At 37.0% G+C, this 15,004-nt stretch overlaps 1 protein-coding gene across 1 annotated transcript in view; it reads right to left on the bottom strand.

Moving 5' to 3' along the window:
• The window catches only part of LOC137387610 (amine sulfotransferase-like), a 39,230-nt gene that overhangs the window by 19,582 nt on the left and 4,644 nt on the right, over nucleotides 1-15,004 (bottom strand). The window contains exons 2-4 of the mRNA XM_068074078.1: nucleotides 11,612-11,767; nucleotides 7,644-7,760; nucleotides 2,071-2,183 (exon numbers count right to left, since the gene is read on the bottom strand). Of these exons, the coding sequence (XP_067930179.1) occupies nucleotides 2,071-2,183; nucleotides 7,644-7,760; nucleotides 11,612-11,767 (386 nt within the window). The remainder of the gene's footprint in view (nucleotides 1-2,070; nucleotides 2,184-7,643; nucleotides 7,761-11,611; nucleotides 11,768-15,004) is intronic.

Raw genomic sequence — 15,004 nt, 5'->3', positions numbered from 1 at the left:
TTAGTTTTACGTAACACAACTCGAGTTCATCAAAAACCCAGGCCGAGTTCTTTGAACAGCAACTCGAGTTGCGAACACGCAATGCGAGGCGCTGTAAGGCGCCATAGTATAGGGCAAGTTGCGACATGTTTTAATGATGACAATAAAGGGGCAGGTTGCAACATGTCTCAACTTGCCCATCTATTCTTATAGAGGGGAGCAGCTTGAATAGCATTGAAGCTGCGGTTCGATACAAACCTCGATGACATAGCTAAAAGTTAATTATCACGACGAACCCCTAAATTTCTTGACAATATTATATCATGACTGCAAATCCTAACATATAGGAAGAAAAGTTTGATCTTTAGATCAGCACTAGTTGACTGGCCGGCATTGCTCGAGTAATAAAAAAGTCTGCACAAAAATGTATTTTTATCTAACATATAGGCTATTACAACATTTACCTTTCTAACTTTTAAACTTCATATGAATAAAGCATTTTGTTCAAGTAAAATAAATTAGAAGAAAACACAAATTAAAATAAAAAATAAAATAACTGTAAGGGTGTTTGAATGTCAGATAATTAGGAAGTGATGTCTAGATAATCTATTTAGCTACAATGATTACAATGAAAAATGATTTGATCCTGATACAACTGATACAGACCAAGAAAACAAAATAAATATCCTGAATACGTTGAATTGATAATAAAAATTAGTATTATTACATCAGTTAGGCTACAACAAAAGTTGTTCATTAAAACTTTGAAAATGACGATACTGGTTCTTTTCAAAACAGGTAGAAACGTAAAAATGAGAAATCGAAATTAAACACATCCGTGAAGCGCATGAAGGTACTTTGTCTGACTGAATGGAGTGAGAATGCAGAGACAAATCCTACTCAAGGGTTTCTGTGTGAACCAAATTTAGTTTTGCAACTTCTAGTGAATGCCCTCTGGAGAAATTAAAAATTGAAGTTTGAAATTGTGCCGTTATAGTCACACATTTGAAATTTAAATAATCAGAATCAAGGGAAATGTAGTGTAGCTGGAAAAGTCCTCTGAGCAAAGGAAATAAATTAAGAGAACAAATAATAGCAGATGTGAAATAAATAGCAAGTATGTCAACTATAAAACAGATGATTTGGTAATGATACAATTAATAAAAACTGAGAAAATCAAATAAAAATTGTTATTTTTTCGTAATCAGTACACCAATCGCCAAATTTTTATTTTGAAAAAGATTATTGCTGAAATTTACGTTGATCTCAACGTACCCCGGGGGCATTGAGACACCAATTATGCAATTAATGATATTTTCAAAAGTATACCACCAGCAGAATTGGCATTTGGAATAGATATATGCAAAACATATTTATGCATCCTTTTTGATGATCTGCATTATATTCCAATATTTTAGGAAAACGTCAAACCAAAAATGCATTTATTGTTGCAACATGCCCCATCCTCGCCTATATCATGGGTGTGCAACCTTCTGCTGCTACTGATATTGTATGTCACTCATTGCTTCCCGGTATATAATACAATGAGTTCATCAAATATCATACTATTTATTATTGCCTACACAGTGGAAATATTGCAAGTGGACAATTGAAGTTTCAAAAGAGAATCTTGCAGCTGGAGGGGTGAAAATACAGAAAGGAAAACAAGAGCTTGCTATAAGGTACTCATAAAATAATGTGAACATAAGAATATTATTTTAATGTCATAGAGTATAGTTCGGGGCTGTGTAATGGAAGTCTGTAGCCTACTGTAATAAATCATGATCAAATAAACAGATTTGGAAACTTCAGTAGAAAATTTCAATATGACTGATTGATAACACTGAAACTATTTCTCGTAGATCCTCATTAGTAGTTTTAATCTAAACTGACCAATAAAACCTTACAACAGCTAGGAAAACCAATGAGAGCACAAAGGGTAAAACTGCTCATTACCTTTGAGCGGTTGTACTTGTACGAGGCCGCTAGTACACTCTGCTAGTACACTCTGCTAGTACACCCTTCTCGTTACACTCTGCTAGTACAAGGTGAGCTGCAGTGCGTATACAGTCAGTGATTAATAAGACGAACCTTCACTTTGCAGTCTCGTACTTTGGGAGGCAAGAGGTCCCAGCTTAGGTGGGTAGTAAATATCCTTGGACTAGGTGCTCGGTCTAAGTGAGCCAAGGGACCAGTTGCTTTAACTAAAAGAAAAACCAATGTTACCGATTTATTCAGAAAAAGTAGAGCTTTTCATAAGAGCATCCATGAACAGTTTAGTGCACACATGACAAAATTTAAAGTGAAGCGTCGTGAATGAAATGTGAATATATCTGGAACAACTACAAGCTCTTTGTTCGCAAGAAAACTAAGACCTGCCTCCTATTTCGTTTCAACCAACAGAAAAAGAACAGGCAATATCTAGTACCTTAGCGCAGTTGAGCAGACTTGACCCTCTCGGTATAACATATTAGGGTTGGCAAGTTAGACGAGAAAAATACTTTTTCCCAGTACAATGGGAAGATCAGGAATAAATGAAAAAAGGGGGAAAATGAAGAGAAGTGGTAATAAATTAGATGAACTAAAAAAATTGAAAATGTTTTGTGAATTAGTTAATCATTTTTGATGTTTGCCAACAGTTCAAAATTTTGAGTGAAGTCATATGTGACGTATATGACTTCACTCAAAATTTTGAACTGCTTTGTGACTGCTCCAGGTGGCTGTAGAAAAACTTAGATGAGAACATTAAAACCAATGAAGTTTAGCTGATCCAGTTGCTGAATAAAGCTTTTTTTTGCTGAAACCCAATCAAAAAACCAATAATAACTTCATTGGAAATTAGTAATGCATTTCAATGTGAACTGACAAATATGCCAAAGGCTTCCGTGCGATAACCAGCCTTAAACTTTGGATAGTACGTTTTCTAAGGAACCAAGAAACTAGTCAAACAAATTTTAGATAAATATTTTTTCCCATTTTTTACGAACTAAGAACATTAACACAGGTTTTCGAAGAGGATAATTCAGTTTGAGCTAAAATAATTTTCGTAGAAATGATTTAGTTGGAAATATTTTCAAATAGAGTCAACATCTAAATAATTTTAATAGTTAACTTTTTTGTATTATTTACAGTGAATGGGTGACTGAGCAACTTACCATCTACAAATTTACATAATGTAAGTTTTTTATTGAACATAATATTTGGTTAGAGTGAATGCAATCTCATTGCATTAACAATTGCTGAGTTGAAAATTTGTGCATAATTTTTTTAATACTTGTAATTCATTTCATCAATTAGTAGAAATATAACATTACATGTAAATAAATGAAAATATAGTTGTAATATTGATCGAACTAAACAAAATAAATGAAAGCTTAGTTCCTACTCGTTAAGGCTAAATGAGGCCCACATGCGCAGTAGCACTGCAGCTAGTCAAGGCGCTGGGCCCACAGAAATTAACAATAATGGCAACTGAGATTATCATTAAGAATAAATTATACTTTTGTGTGGTTCGCAAGTTTATGAATTACCTGTGAAAATGACACACTGTGTTTAATTAGACAGTTGATGTGCTATTTGACCTCCGCATGTTAAATTAGAGAGTTGAAAGGTTTATAAATATGTTGAAACCGAAGACATAAACTGCAAGCAGTTGAAACAGTCTACTAAAACCGTAAGAATAGAACCTAACGACACACAAGGAGAGAAGGTAATATGAACTAGCTAATAACAGAAGAGTAAGACTTGGCTACAGACACCTAGAAACTGCACCGCCAATGCAAGCAATTTGCATTGGCGGCGCAGTTGAATTTTTGCAGTGCATATTTGCTGCGCGGCTACACAAACTGATGCCACTAAATAATGCATGGCATTGGCAACCACATTGATCACTGAGAAGTAGCCTCAGTCGCATGACGACCGTGTCAATCTTGCGGGATTTGCCAAAATACAATGAACCCCGAGTTGAGACGTCCCTGCCTTACATTTTTTTTTCATCTTACAGTGTGGAACACAAAGTTTTTCCGGCCCCTCGTTACGGCATATTCCTCGTCATATGACACCCACAACAATGTCTTTCGAAATTCAAATTTGGCAGTCAGTGCGCTGCATATGTCAGAGTCACGAAGATGTCGGTATGCTATTTGCCAAAATCCCTCCCACAACACCTGAAAGAGATATGATACTCTCTCAGTTCAGAATTCTTTGTGTTTCGTAAAATGATTGATTAATTAGGCCAATGACATAACTTTAGTTTAATAAAACACAATAAAACTTAGCTTTCTGTTTGTTATTAGTAAACTAAAATCATCTGAGTTATATTCAGTTTGTTATACATCTGTCTCGAAAGTAAAAACTCCAAACAGTATGTCTGTACATAGTAATGGTACTTTTATGGCAGATCGTACTGTAACTACTAATTAGGTAACTGTAGTTAGTTACTAAGGTTAATATGCTACTTTGTTACTACTCTTTAATGTATATGGGTCTATCCATAATCACCATTGTTACAATTAGAGCAGAAATTTAATTATAAAATATTGGTATTGCATTTAAGATGATTTTAAATCAGATATTCTCTTAGAGCTCAACAAGCTCTTTCGAATGATGTATAATATGTAACACTAACGTTAATTTTTACTGAGAAATCTTTTAGTTAGTGTGTCACTCGCGTTACATCAGAGAAATATGCATTTTGAAGAGCTAGTCGCTTATCCTTAAAACTTTCTGTTTGGTGGGAAGCACAATTATATAAACTTGTTTGTCTTATTTTAAAGAAGCTTGTTGACATATGCACTAAAATTTATACAGATATTAGATGGTAGTGGTGAACTACATGCTCGTAAACATGTCACCGCTGTTACATTCGATTGTCACCATCGTTACGCTTCTTATATCCTGTAAACTTATGAGTATTTAAGTTCACTGCAATGAGATCAATAATGGTATTAAAGCTAGTGATTACAATATATATATATATAGGCAAGCCTTAACTTGAAATGTTTTTTATTGGTTTCAAAGTATAATAATATAATAGTAATAATACATGACAAACATGATTAAGCTTAAATAACGTAAGATGAAAAAATGAATATTGATCATGTAATTGTGAGAATGTACTAACAAAATGTTTTAGATAATTCTGCATGCTCTAAATCTTTTGTAAAACATTACTGACCTCTTTTAGAAAAAGTAGGACAAGACAGTGACTTGGCTATGTGATGAAATTCTACCCATGATATATCTTTTGTATTAACAACCAAAGTGTTTTTTGGCTTCTCTTTTAAAAAAAAACTGCACTTCAGCTTCGAGGGCATTTACATTTTTTACCACTCCTACATAATGCCTAGAAGTTTTCTTTTTCAGGCAGCAATGTTAGCACAAAATCACGTTCTTTCAATGTGCTTGCTAGTTGTTTCATGGGTTCGGGATTGCGCTCACTTTCTGGATCACTAATTGCATGATCATCAGGATCAAAAGTAAAAAGTTAAAACGTTCGAATGGCACACTTTTACTTGTTTATTTCTTTGTTTTATTTTATCTTTTCCCATCTCTGTTGCCATCTTCCGACAATGATAGTCCAACTGTCATTGCTAGTTTATGGATGGCCTGGCAACCTTTGCTTGGGCTGTTTAAAAGTGCTCGATCAATCTTTTTACAGCTTTATCTTCAGATTGTGGGTTGTCAAATTGGGAAGTGGTTGCTACAAAAAATGAATTTAAACTTAAATAACTTTTTTTACAAAATAATTGAAACATTAACTTAAAACATTCATAATGTACGCAGATTTAGTAAGGCATTAAGTTTTTTGACGAAAAAAAATGAATGTACATACCTGGTAATTTTACTTCCAAAAGTTTTTTCCCGATCTCTGTATTGCTAAACTCTAATTCTTGCTTTTTCTAGTTTCCTCCAATTGATCTTCTATAAGTTGAGCTCTTCCTTTTGTTCAACTCTTTTGATTTTGACTAGCTTGGGCAGTCAAATATTGAGTCTATTGTTTGGAACATGACGTATTTTATTACGATATTTACGCATCTGATCTGCAGTGTTGTCTCACCCATGTTGAAAACAGAAATGACCAGCAGATTTTCCACCTAACAATATTCTGTTTCAAGCACTTGTTACAAGTTACTCCCATGAGTAGATTTTATTAATTTTGAACCATTTGCAGCATCGGAGTCGCAAGTCTTAGTAATACATTTGTAAGGTAGCAACCATTTGCTAACTTGCTAGAAGAAGCTTGTTAAGTTCCCACAATGGTTTAAATTTACAATATAATGAGTAACTCGTACATAAGAACATCAACAACACCACAAATTACTGTTAAATGTAAAATTCACTCAAATTAATCCTATAATTATATGAGGTGAGGGGTGTAACAATGGTGACAGTGTAACAGCGAGGACGCAAATTTCGGAAACATGTGCAACTTGGAGCAAAACTGAAATTAGTTAGAGGTACAGCGTATAAAGTTAGCGTTGAAAACAAATTACTACTAATTTTGAACTATTAATACAAGTGTTATAGAAACTTATTGATGTTCCCTGTCACCATTGTTACTCAAAACATGCCAACTTATAAAAGAGCCCCATACCAATAGATCAGTGCACACAACACTAATTTATGCATTAACAGGCAGCAAAGCCATAGTGAAATCCATTACAACTAGATATTTGTGTTCAGAGTAATATGTACATCGTATACAAGCATCTCTATCTTGCCATTATGACTATAAAGTATTTTGTGCATATACACTAACTTTAGCAAACTATTAAAACACGATAGAGGAGCACTACCCCCACAATTATTTTATATTTTGGGGTTTAGTATGTATACTTCATATGTGAAGCATTGTTTTAATGAAATTACTGTTTTGAAATTTTGCCAAAAAGTCCATTTATTTATGGATAGACCCATATATAAAATTTTGATGTTTTTACTGGGGGTGTTTGTCTTAGATAATTACTATAAGCTCCCATATCCCCCTATACGCCATGTTTGCCTTACAATTCCAATAACAGAGGGAATTAACGTCAATGGCAGGGATTCTCTGCTTCTTTATTGTAACATGAGTCATCAACGATGGTGATAGCAATAAGATTTGTGCAGCTAGCTACACTGCTATATTTAGTTTAAAAAAGCACTACACATCAACGATGAAAATGGGCAAAAAGACTAAGTTCATGGCATAATGGAACTACAGAAAAATGTACGCAAACCGATGCATGCTAATTGCATAATTTTTACTGGATGCAACTAGTGTGTAGTGAAAATGAATAAAATTGAGATGATATAATAAGATACACTATTTCAGTCAATCATAAATTGGTCACCTTTATCCTTCACGACGTCGACCAACATGTTCATTTCGATAACGCGGTGCTGACGCGTCAGCAACACATTGGTTATGCAAATAACTCGCTTCATTAGTGAATGCAGGCAAAACTTTGGATGCTTGTTTCAACTTTTTGAATACATCTGAAACGATGTTCCAAAAATCACTCATTTTGAAAAAACCGGTAGTGAATTTCTCAATGACTAGCTTCATCTAAAATAGAAGAAATCTGGTGTTGTCAACTCTATAGAACATGGATTGTGACAAGGCGACCGAAATGAAAGGTGGCAAAAGAAAAGGGGATGCATGAAGTGGCTTCCAGACTTACTAGTTTTATCTGAAGGGGTAAGAAAAGTTGGCACATTCAACTCAAAAAAGCATGAGGAGACTTGAATTCCTTTCTCCTTGTATATGGATGTTATGACATCTCTGGTGAAATGGGTGCCTGTCAAACAAATGAAATAAGTGCAATTTTCACAAAACCTTTATATGGAGACACTTGGAAATATGAATCTTCCCTGTAAAGTTGTATATGCTTCCCTGATCTAGAGCAACAAACTTATAATTATTTGAAGCATATGTTTAGTGATCCTTCCTATCTATTAACTGCTCATACAACACTTCCAGCAATTGTGGGAAGCAGTTTGATGGATTGATCATTAATACTACTTCATTTCGAATGTACCGAATTAAAAATGACTTCTGACTTGCTTCGCAGTAACATGAAAAATGAAGCAGATAACTTTTTGCTAATTTGAATCTTATTCTAAAATATTTTAAACTAAACTTTGAAAAACGAGAGTTGACTTTTTATTAAATAGGCAATATGCAGAGAAATCTGTCGTTTCAGTATTAACTTAACGCATCGCTTTAATGTAGCAAACGTTGTCAAATAAATCAATAAACATAGTAACTGTTTTCAAGAAAGCATGTTTTAAACAACAAATAATCAAATTATGAAAAAAGGTGGTTCTACATATAACATGTGTCAAACATATACACAGCTAGTTATACAAGACAAAAGTGTAAAATGATTCTGTGTAAGTAATTTGAAGTTTTTGAGGGTACAGTCATTTGCAAGTTTAAGAACCCGCTTGATTTTTTTAAATGAAAGTTTTTGTAGCAACACAGTTTTTTTAAATTTATCACTCATGATATGATTCGGATTAGAGGATAGGCTACATAGTCTATACTAAACAACATTTACTCCAACTGCTGCTAATGGCAATATTTTGTATGCTCTCGCTTGTTTTCCATCACAGCTTTCAGTCTCTTTTGGCATCTTCTCAACAAGTTTTCTGCAATAGTCAGCCATCATCACAGTTAACTACAATGTTCTACTCGCTTAATCCAGATCTTCAAAATTTGGAGGCTGCTTTTTTGCAACTTTGTCCTTAAGTTGCCTGGCTTGTTGCCTGGCCAAGGAAGGACCCCGATCTCCGTCTGCTTCAGATAATATATATCCTTCTTCGATCGGTGGCAAGACACTCCATTGTGCATGAAAACAGTCGATTTATGTACCACCATATGTAAAGTTAGCTTGCCGTCAAGAGGTCTCGAGTATTGTTTACTGTTCATTGTGGCATTTTTTCTCTAAAAATGTAAAAGCCTGCAGCCCCATTGATGGACATGTCAAGAAATGTGTCAATTGTGCGAATTAAACTGCAACGAAGTGGACTCATCGGACAATAACACTTTTGACTCTTGAATGGTCCAGTGACTAAGAGACTTGGCAAAAAGCCAGTCTATCAGTTTTCATTGCTGGGGTAAAACAAGGTTTGAATGCAGGTTTTCTCGACTTTAGTCTGAATTCCTTGTATAATCTTCTAAAAATTGTGCTTCCTGTCAGCAACTCTTGTTGGTAGCAATACTGCTCTCATTTTCTTGATTTACCTTGCTGGTGAACGAACAGCTGTTCGTCTGCTTAAGGATTCATCTCTACAGGTGATTGCCCTTGGTCCACCTGACCTTATCCAGTCATCGTAGGTGCATGTCGCAGCAAACCTAGTGATTGCTTGGTGCACTGCTGTTTAGCTACATTCAAACATGTGTGCCAATTTTCTTTCAATATACCCTTCTTGCCATAAAACCAGTATCTGGTTTCTAGTAGTCAGTGCCAAGGCCTGTTTCCTACCCATTTTCACCCTGTTTCCCGAATTAGGATTCGCAGCATAACTGATTCAAAGTTGAGCAAAGCAGTAGTATTTAGACTTGAAGATAAAGAACAGACCTAGGGAGCCACTGACAAGATATCAAGACCGACTGATGAGATTAACTGAGACGAGAAGCTAGTACAATCCATTTTAAGAAAACTTCTTCAAATTTACCGAGTGATCTCAAACTTTTGCAAATCACCGTAAATCTACTATATAAACGGCAATCGTTGTCTGTGTGTGTGAATGATTGTCCGCCTTATAGAGTACCGTACTTTTCGAACTATTACCCGCTACTAGGTATCTAGGGCGCATTAACGGGAATCTCCGGTTAGTACACGCCTCTATACATAACCTATTCATCGTTTGCCATTTTCACACAAAAATGACGTAATAATTTCAACTCGATGGCCTTCTTTTAGCTTCATGACACGCGATGCTTTTTTGTCCTCGACGTATTAGGGCTAATTTGTTTTCGGCAAAACGATATCGACAATAAACTCTCTTGATATTAGAATTTGGCGATCAAATTTTATTAACTCTATGAAACGCGATGCCGTTTTTGTGAACCCCAATTTCTGGCTTTTCTTAAGGTTTAATTGCTAAATCGCTGTTAAGGTCACTACTTTTCACGCGGACAATTGTATTATCTCGAGCGAGAATAACATCTAGATTCTCTCACCTCCAATCAGACAAAGAAACTACAATATTCTATTTTTACATAACATATCGTCGTACCGGTATCGTCGTATTCAGAGTTTTGATGGATAGCTGTTGGTGAAACAGTAACTTTTTATAAACACACTTCTATGCAAGAACTGTTATTATTAATTCAACATATTCACAAATTTTATTTTGTTTTCTCAGTTCGTATTAATTGTATCATTACCGAATCATCTCATATTGTAATTGTAGCAAAACAGACTCAATTTAGCAATTACTTGCTAATTATTTCACTGTTACATGTAAACCATTTTATAGTCGTCTTATTCTTAAAATTTATTTGACCTGCACGAAACATTTTTCTCATGATATGAAGTTTGAAAGTTACAGTTGTTTGACAAAGTTTGATAAACTTTACAGTTGTTTTTATTTTCTCTTTATTTCAACTACACAAAACACTTTCTCATGATATGTAGTGTGAAAGTTAGAATGGCAAATGTTGTTATATGTTAAATACAAATCAATTTTCTGTGCAAAGACTTTTTTTACTACCCGGGCAACGCCGGGTAGCACAGCTAGGCTTGGGGCCGTGGCGTCACTCGGGGATGCGCGTGAGACCTTTTTCGCCCCGAGTACAGCGAGAGTCTTCAGGCACGGCTTTCCGGATGAATGAGTTGGCGAGTGCGAGGCGATTGAGTGCTAGGCGATTGGTTGCGAGTACAAGGTGATTGATTGCAAGGCGACTGACTGCGAGTGCAAGGCGATTGATTGCGAGGCGAGTGGGAGGTGATTGCAAGGCGAGTGGGAGGTGATTGCGAGGCGATTGATTGCGAGAAGAGTGCTGGGCGATTGATTGCGAGGCGATTGGTTGCAAGACGATTGGTTGCGAGTGCAAGGTGATTGATTGCAAGGCGAGTGCAAGGTGATTGATTGCAAGGCGAGTGCGAGGCGACTGACTGCGAGTGCGAATGATTGGAAGGTGATTGCAAGGCGATTGATTGCGAGGAGAGTGCAAGGCGATTGATTGCGAGGCGGGCCGATTGATTGCAAGGCGATTGATTGCGAGTGCGAAGCGAGTGCAAGAACGCGATTGTCAACTGCGAGGCAGGTAAAGACTGGTCAGCCGAGGCGGGGGCTCAGCGGCAGAAGTGCTCGATCATCAACTGCAAATATAGACGAGGGTGAACGGATGCATGAATCTAGACACATGAATCTAGAATATTTACTAGATTTTACACGCATCTAGCTGTAAGACACATTGCAGATTTCCATTGTTCTCCCCAACATTGACATGTATATGTGCATGCATTCTCTAATCAGGACAACAGTTTCAGTAGACTGCATATTCGGAGTTGTTTTACAGTATGAAAGAAAACTCTCAATAAACCTTATGCTGCACGTGAATCTGTTCTTGTAGACGGGTAATGCAGCTAGTGTACACTAAAAAATTTAAGAAGGTTGTTAAAAGATTGCTACGCACCTGACTTGATATAGGTAAAAAGGATAATATCATCGGGACGAAAGTTGTCATAGTCCAACATGGCCACCGATCTTTTCTCATTATGAATTATGTGTGATTGAGGAATTCCTTTATGCTCATAGTAGTCCGCAATACCAAAGTGTGCTTTTTTGTAACCTATGTGACATAAGAAATAAAATTGTAAAAATGATACAACTTGCAAGTAGCAATTTGTCTCTATGAACCTTGAGTTAGCATTCAAATGCTAGTACAAACTTTTGAAGATTTTCCTTTTCTTTGTACCACACTTTTTTCATCTCAGTAGATTCGCAAACTTTGTCAAGTGCCTGCACAGGTATTTCCCTTAAATGATGCATCAAACATGGGCAAAACTTTATTTTATCAAGCTAAAAAAGGTAGTTCTGCAGAATGTTTGTCGGCACTACTTTAAACCGGTATTCAGAGTGTGTCACTCTATGCTATAGGTAACTACAGCCAAAAATTATTTTTTGAATATGCATATTTCCATGTAGTTAGTATACACTGTTTACAATGCCAATAATTTTGTTGTAACTTGTATGACAGCTGCAAAGTATATACATTTAGTTAAAATGGTTATGGGGTATACAACTTTAATAAGTATAATTTGTGTACATAAACTGGCATAATCACAGGAAATGTTTCTATTCAGAGAAAGAATGATAAATCTACTTCTTTAACTGTATCAACAACTATTGGTACTAGTTTGTACTTGTTCACAGTAATATCTTGCGTTGTGCTGTCATCTACTAAATTTTTTTCTTAGTTGTTTTTGTTGCATTCATGTTGATACCGTTTATAATCATTCGTTACAATTGCGTGTGAACAGGAACACAGGCCAACAACAAGTGTAAAGTATTGTTATTGTAGTTATGGCTGAGTGTCCGACCTCCTGAAGACAAAACTTAATGCCCTAGGAAGAGTATGACAACTGTGCCATACTACACTAGACACTCTTATACCGTGTACATCATACAAGATGAATTCCAGATAATGTACTGAACCCAGATAATTAACTTGAAGTCTAGCTTGTAGCTGATTGGCATGTCGTCTCCATACACCACGGTCTGTTCGCACAGCATACAGTATGTTACCCAGCTTGTTAATTATCGTTCCAGGTATCCACTTAGGTCCAGAGCTATAGTTCCTTGCATAAACCAAAGAGTCTACTTCATACCGTGATGATGTAGAAGATGCTTGACCTGTTCAAAGAGGGATGAGGCAAACATCTGTAAGTGGTTAAAAACAGTTGTAGGGCAGTCTTGATTTTCTCCCCTCCTGTACAATTCTTCTCTACAGATTGCTTAAGAGTCTGGACAAATCTCTCCGCTTCTCCATTCGATGCAGGATGGAATGCGGGAGATGTTATATGTTTAATGCCATGCATGGTGCAGAACTGGTCAAATTCATTTGACACGAATTGTGGGCCGTTATCCGTAACAATAGTCCGAGGAAGACCTTCATGTACAAAGATCTGTCGTAGCACGCCAATTGTGTCCTTAGAAGTAGTTTTTCCTACATCTAGCATAGCAACGTACGGATATCGGGAATGTGCATCTACACAAACCAACCACATCTGACCTTTAAAAGGTCCTGCATAATCCAAATGAATTCGTTCCCATGGTAGTTGGGTGGACGGCCAACTTTGGTAAGTCTTGGCTGGGTCATTAGCACAGATTCGGCAAGGTTCACAAGCTTTGATTAGCTGTTCTATGTCTGCATTGATGCTAGGCCACCATGCGTATCGACGAGCAAGCTGTTTTACTCTTTCTACACCCCAGTGTGATGTATGCAGCAAGTCTAACACTTTACTCTTCAGAGCCTGTGGAATGACAACTCTAGTAGTGTCACCACGTTGCAAAAGCACAGCCTCCCCATGAACAAAAAGAGACTCCCTCATATTCCAATATGGCCGCAAATGTTCATAGCTAGCTGTAAGCTTATTGGGCCAAAGGCCATTCAGTATCCACTCTTTCACTATCTGTAGTGACGTGTCTTTCATGGTTTCTTGTTTAACAGCCTCATCGTTAAGGGGACCATGATCGAGCTCTTGTATAGTGTGTGTGACCTCAATGCTTTCCTTCTTTTCATCATGGTCAAACTTCGGGTCTGCCCCTATAGGTACCTGGACAAGCCATCTGCATTGCCGTGCTGTAGGTTTGTACCTGATGTCATACTGATAAGCCATCAGTGTGAGGGCCCATCTCTGCAGTCGCTGAGCTGTTAAAACGGGGATATTCTTTTCTGGTGAAAACATGGCAACCAGGGGTTTATGATCAGTAATGAGTGTAAAACGTCTCCCATATAGATACTGTCTAAACTTAGTCACTCCATAGATGATAGTAAGCGCTTCTTTCTCTATCTGTGAGTAATTCTTTTGGTGCACGCTCAATGTCTTTGATGCATGTGCTAGTGGTCTTTCAGCTCCATTTTCCTCTTGTAGGAGTACTGCCCAAATTCCATAGTTAGATGCGTTTGTTGCTAGAACCAGCGGCTTACTCTGGTCAAAATGGGTAAGTTTGGTAGCCTTGATGACACTTTCTTTAAGAACATGGAAGGCCTTGTCACACTCGTCAGTCCAGTCAAACTCGCCATTTTCACGAAGAAACTTGTAGAGGGGGGCTGCTTTGCTAGACAGGTCAGCAATGTATGAGCCATAGTAGTTGATTTTGCCCAAAAACGCCTGTAGCTGTTGTAAGTTCTGTGGTCGTGGAAGCTGTTCAATAGCCTCTATTGCAGAATTCGAGGGAGTCTTGCCGTTCTTGTCTATTATGTGACCTAGGTATTCAACAGCATTCTTAAAGAACTCGCATTTCTCTCTCTGTATGCGGAGCCCATACTCATGTAGTCTAGCTAAGAGTTTGTCGAGATTAGACCAGTGCTCACTCTCACTGCTACCAGTGACAATCAGATCATCCAAGTATGCTGCAACTCCAGGTAAGTCAGCAATCATTGAGTCCATGCATCGCTGAAACTGTGCAGGGCTTGATGCCAATCCGAAACACATCCTGTTGTAGCGAAACAAACTACATTGAGTGTTGATGACACACAACGTCTTTGCATTATCATCTAACTCTAGTTGCAAGTAGGCATCTGCCAAGTCTATCTTGGAAAAGTGTACCCCGCCTCTCAACTTCTCTAGCAACTCTTCAAGGCTTGGTAATGGGTGTTGATCAATTGATATTTGTTGGTTCAACATCTTGAAATCACCACATATACGCACGCTTCCATTTGGTTTGGAAACAGCTACTATTGGAGCAGCATAATCGCTAAAGTCCACATGTTCCAAAACACCAGCTTCAACTAATCGCTCTAGCTCTTCTTTTACAGCTTGGCGTCTAGAGAATGGCACTACACGAGGTTTAGAAAAGCTTG

The sequence above is a fragment of the Watersipora subatra genome, chromosome 2 (genome assembly GCF_963576615.1).
Source record: "Watersipora subatra chromosome 2, tzWatSuba1.1, whole genome shotgun sequence".
Classification (NCBI taxonomy): Eukaryota; Metazoa; Bryozoa; class Gymnolaemata; order Cheilostomatida; family Watersiporidae; genus Watersipora; species Watersipora subatra.
This window is presented reverse-complemented; position numbering and strand designations above follow the sequence as displayed.